The 4,399-nt window shown below is 37.2% G+C and overlaps 1 protein-coding gene across 1 annotated transcript; it reads left to right on the top strand.

Annotated features, from left to right (window-relative positions):
- The first annotated feature begins 1,926 nt into the window (after window positions 1-1,926).
- Window positions 1,927-4,104, top strand: LOC306903117 (ladderlectin-like). Its single transcript, XM_079472066.1, has 6 exons — window positions 1,927-2,008; window positions 2,129-2,196; window positions 2,427-2,512; window positions 2,607-2,729; window positions 3,328-3,439; window positions 3,661-4,104. The coding sequence occupies exons 2-6, from the start codon at window positions 2,136-2,138 to the stop codon at window positions 3,726-3,728; spliced, it is 450 nt and encodes a 149-aa protein (XP_079328192.1). The 5' UTR covers window positions 1,927-2,008; window positions 2,129-2,135; the 3' UTR covers window positions 3,729-4,104.
- The last annotated feature ends 295 nt before the right edge of the window (window positions 4,105-4,399 follow it).

Raw genomic sequence — 4,399 nt, 5'->3', positions numbered from 1 at the left:
TTACAGCAGACACTGCCTTGTCCCAAACCCTCGCCCAGTCCCATGCCCATGCTCTGCTGCAGCAGACATCAGATCTTTTCACGGCTGCAGCAGACACAAAGCCAGTAACGCGCAGCGACCCAGGTGCCTTAATCTTACTCCTCTCTACCACAGTAGTGCCACTCCCCAGGAGCCCTATCTCTACTCCGCACTACCGTAGTAGTGCCCGCTAAAGTTGTTAATTGTACCTAAACATGTTTTCTTGTACTGACCTTTATATCCGTGGATGTTATTCTGTGAATGTTATTCGTATCTTACCTACCCGTAGATGTTACCTGTTTTATTCTACACCTGTTGTTTCACCCCATTAAAAGTCCTGTTACCTGCAATTCCTGTGTGGCATCGTCCATCAATCTGGTGTTTCAAATTTATTAAAATGCCTTCGATAAAAACTGCTGGTGTGCATCTTGAAACAAAACAACGGCATTGACATTTTTTTAAATATCACAAGCGTTGGGCTTGTGATCAGAAGGTTGCCGGTTCGAATCTCAGTGCCAGCAGGTCATGACTGAAGTGCCCTTGAGCAAGGCACTTTACCCCTGATTGCTCTGCAGTAATGTGCCACTGTAAAAAAAAACTATTTTTAAGTCGCTTTGGATAAAAGCGTCTGCCAAATGAATAAATGTAAATGGGGTTAACAGGATCTTTAATAAACAAAACAAACACCCACGATGGGGAAAAAACACAAACCAAAACTGAAAACAAACACTTTCCAAAATAAACAAACTTCTGACTTGACACCATAAACAAGTATACTTAGAGTAGCGAACCAGCACAAGACAATAGACAAGATGGCATTAAATAGGGAGACTAACAAAAGAGATAACAATGGGCAGGTGTGGGTAATGAGACACATACAAAAATGAGGAAAGCAATACTAGGAAAGAGAGGGGCGGGGCCAATGACAAGACTGGAGAGAACGCATATTAAGTCCTGAATGACAATACGTCTCTCTCCACATAAAACACGTGGGTCTGTCATGATTCTGCCCCTAGACCAGAAAATCAAAACAAAAACAAAGAAAAAGATCAGAGGAAAACTACGAGGAGAACAGAACTTGTAGTAAGCGACAGTCATAAGTCCACTAGTAAAGCAACCAAAGGAAACATTCGTAGAGGAAAGCTATGAAGTTGACATGCTGAAACCACCGTCAATAGACATCGAAGGAGAGGATCCGGAATTGATGCACCACAGGCTGCTACAAACCAGCTCTAAAATCAGCTAAAGTCATCTGTTGCCTAATGGTTAGAGCGTTAGGCTTGTGATCAGAAGGTTGCTGGTTCTAATACCTCATTCACATTAGCACATTTGTAACAATCTTAATGTTGTGTTTTTGTGAACATACACTCTTAAAATAAAGGTGCTTAAAAGTTGCTTGACAGTGATGCCACAAAGAACCATTCAGTCAAAGGTTCTTTAAAGAATCTCTTATCTTTTTATAATCTGAAGAAATGTTTTGCCGGAAAGAAGCTTTTGTATTTCAGAAAGGTTCTTCGGACGTTAAAGGTTTTTTATGGAACCATGTAGACAAAAATGTTATTCGGTTAAGCACCTTTATTTTTTAGAGTGTGTTGAATATGTTTGAAGGATTATTTTTATTTTTAACAACTAATTTATACAATGACATCGGTCTTTCACTAAAGAGTAAAGGATGCGTTAATTGGTTTCTTAGCTCGTTTCAACAGAAATGTTATAAAATGCTTGTACAAACAGTAGGCTACCGGAGAACTAACAAAGTTTCCCCCGAATGTTATCACACTTTATTTGCTTCATTAAAAAATGTAAACGTCAGAGTAAGCAAACATGTAATTTATCATAAGTGTAGAGTCAATATATAGAACATACAGGCGTATATAACACTTCATTTTACACAGTTTACACGTCATGAAGAAAAGGTATAAAAGTGGCATACTGCATACAGCTTCACACAAACCTCATTAAAGTTCTGCAAGCAAGAATCAAAAGAGCGGTGAGTTCAAACCACTGACCTACTGAAGATTTCATTTTAAATATTAACTAATAAATAGTCTGAATTTGAGTGCAGATGTGTGACTTTTCCATCACTGTTTTGTATTTTATTTTTTTTCAGATTTATCATGGCAGTGATGAGAGGTCTTGTGCTTCTTTTCTTGATCTTTTCGGGGGAGAATGCAGCAGGTAACCAACACATTTATTTATTCATTCAATTACAAAGTGTCAAAAACTGACAGACTGTTCTGCGCTCTTAATGTGATAAAAGGAAACTTGTGACATGAATCAATATTGTCACGATTAGAAGAGATTTTACAGTCTAAAGCATCAATTACTGAAGGTAAAAAAGATAATAAAACCTTACTTTACTGTCAGTGTTACAGCGAGAAATCTCTTATATTTCATGTACTGTATAGCTGAAGACTGTCCATTTGGATGGACACCTTTTGGAGTGGAATGCTTCAAGTTCTTTCCCCAGACAGTTGACTGGGTCAAAGCAGAGGTACTTTCATCTCGACCTTTTTCAAGAAAAATAAATTTCTTTATCGAAGATAAAATGGTTTGGTTTTGGAATGACTCAAAAAATCTCTCTTTAGAAAACTTGTCAAAGCTTTGATGCAAATCTTGCGTCCGTGCGCAGTAAAGCACTAAATGAGTTTCTCCTAAGTCTGGTACCTGTTAACACACGTGTTTGGATTGGAGGTCATGATGGTGAAAAGGTAAATATTTCTGCTTTAATAAATTAACATACAAACAGTTTCCAGTTACGACCAAGTTCAACCAGGGGTTCCCAAAGTGGGGTCGCAAGGTCGCGAGGGCAGGCTTTAAGTTTAAGATATTCCTATTTGTCGAAATGAAAAGTTGATAAATATAAACCAAAGACAGCACAGGGAGGACAGCGAAAGAGGGCGGCGAAGTGCCGCAGTCAGAGGGGCCCATCATCCTTAGGTACGAAAAGAGGCACATCCATCAGCACTCGAATCAGTTTGATGAAATTCGACCATCTGTAGTAATAGTTCATAGTTTATGTATAACAACAAGTAAAGTATTGAGTAAATAACTATAAAATAATATTATGTTAGTTGTTGCTCTTTTGTGCTATGCACGTTTGTGTGGTGCATGTATGCATTTGCGCGCAATTAGTGGGGGTCTCGAGTCACTGGCGCTGGTATTTTGGGGGTCACGGGCTGAAATGTTTTGGAGGCCCTGGTTTAGACTGAAATGTATGATATTAATTAAAAAGAAAACGTCTCTGGGGTCGTTCATTTCTTAATATGTTCTAATATGTTTACTTATTTAAGTTTTAATGTTCTTTAGGAAAACCAATGGCTGTGGACTGATGGATCTCCATTTGACTACTCAAACTGGTGCAAAATAGAACCTAACAATCGTGGTGGTCCTGAGAACTGTCTGGAGATAAACTGGACCGGTAAGAATTCTATTTTTGTTTTGTGAATCCTGTTTATCTAGACAATTTACAGTGCTTTAATAATAAAGTAGCTAGTTTTGTTGACACGCATTTTTAATAATACATATTATTTATATGTTATATACTATTATAATGTTGTTGATTCATTTATGGGTTTACCTTTCATTATTCCAACAACCATATTTATTTAAAGTAAATGTAATTTTCATTTTATTCCACAGATAACCGTTGCTGGAATGATGAATCCTGTACTACCACAATGGGTTACCTTTGTGCTCAAAACCGCTGATGAGAATTCTGCATACAGTACTCCTTTAAAATTGTACCATCACATCATCTCTAAACTTCCATAACTTGAAATATGTCTCAAAGCAATAAAAGCATTTCAAAAGCAAATATTCTGACTTGGGGAATCAAACTTTTTCTTGTGTAAAAAAATGAAGTTATCAATAAATCTTAACATTCAATAGTATGGGTAACATTTAAAGTCTAATTCACACTGATCAATCAAACTACAGCGGCCAAGCAGCAGTTCAGCCAATGCAACTAACATGCAATAATATTTATGTTTATAGCAAAGAAAGCCTGAGATATGACTGCGTGTATGATGGATTTAATTACCAGGAGAATTCAATAGACAAGTAATAAATCGATTTTTTTGGTCAAATGTGTATTGAACATTATTAAATTGGTTGTTTAGCAAATGGTTCCTTAAGTAGATAAATACAGTATGTTGTTCCAGCAATGTCCAAATTCCAGTATTTCTTTGTTTTCTAGAAATGTCAAATGTGGTAATTTGCATATGGCACCGTGCACAAGAGAGTACTGGAACCTTTTTTCCCACTTCAAGCACTGCTCAGACTTTTATGTTATGTCACTCACAACCAAGGGGCAGTCATCAGAAGTGCAGCATTTGTTTTTCTTGTTATCATCTGTTTATCTCTAAGGCTGGCTTTCAGC

The sequence above is a fragment of the Barbatula barbatula genome (genome assembly GCF_947034865.1).
Source record: "Barbatula barbatula genome assembly, chromosome: 13".
Classification (NCBI taxonomy): Eukaryota; Metazoa; Chordata; class Actinopteri; order Cypriniformes; family Nemacheilidae; genus Barbatula; species Barbatula barbatula.
The sequence above is the reverse complement of the archived record's forward strand: the minus strand, read 5'-3'. Positions and strand labels throughout refer to the sequence as shown.

What these genes read in the sequence shown, in the direction of transcription:
- LOC306903117 (XM_079472066.1), top strand. Translation starts at nt 2,136, where the DNA reads ATGGCAGTGATGAGAGGTCTTGTGCTTCTTTTCTTGATCTTTTCGGGG. An exon ending in TTGACTGGGTCAAAGCAGAG is followed by an intron (nt 2,513 to 2,606) that starts GTACTTTCATCT and finishes ATCTCTCTTTAG; the next exon opens with AAAACTTGTCAAAGCTTTGA. An exon ending in GAGGTCATGATGGTGAAAAG is followed by an intron (nt 2,730 to 3,327) that starts GTAAATATTTCT and finishes AATGTTCTTTAG; the next exon opens with GAAAACCAATGGCTGTGGAC.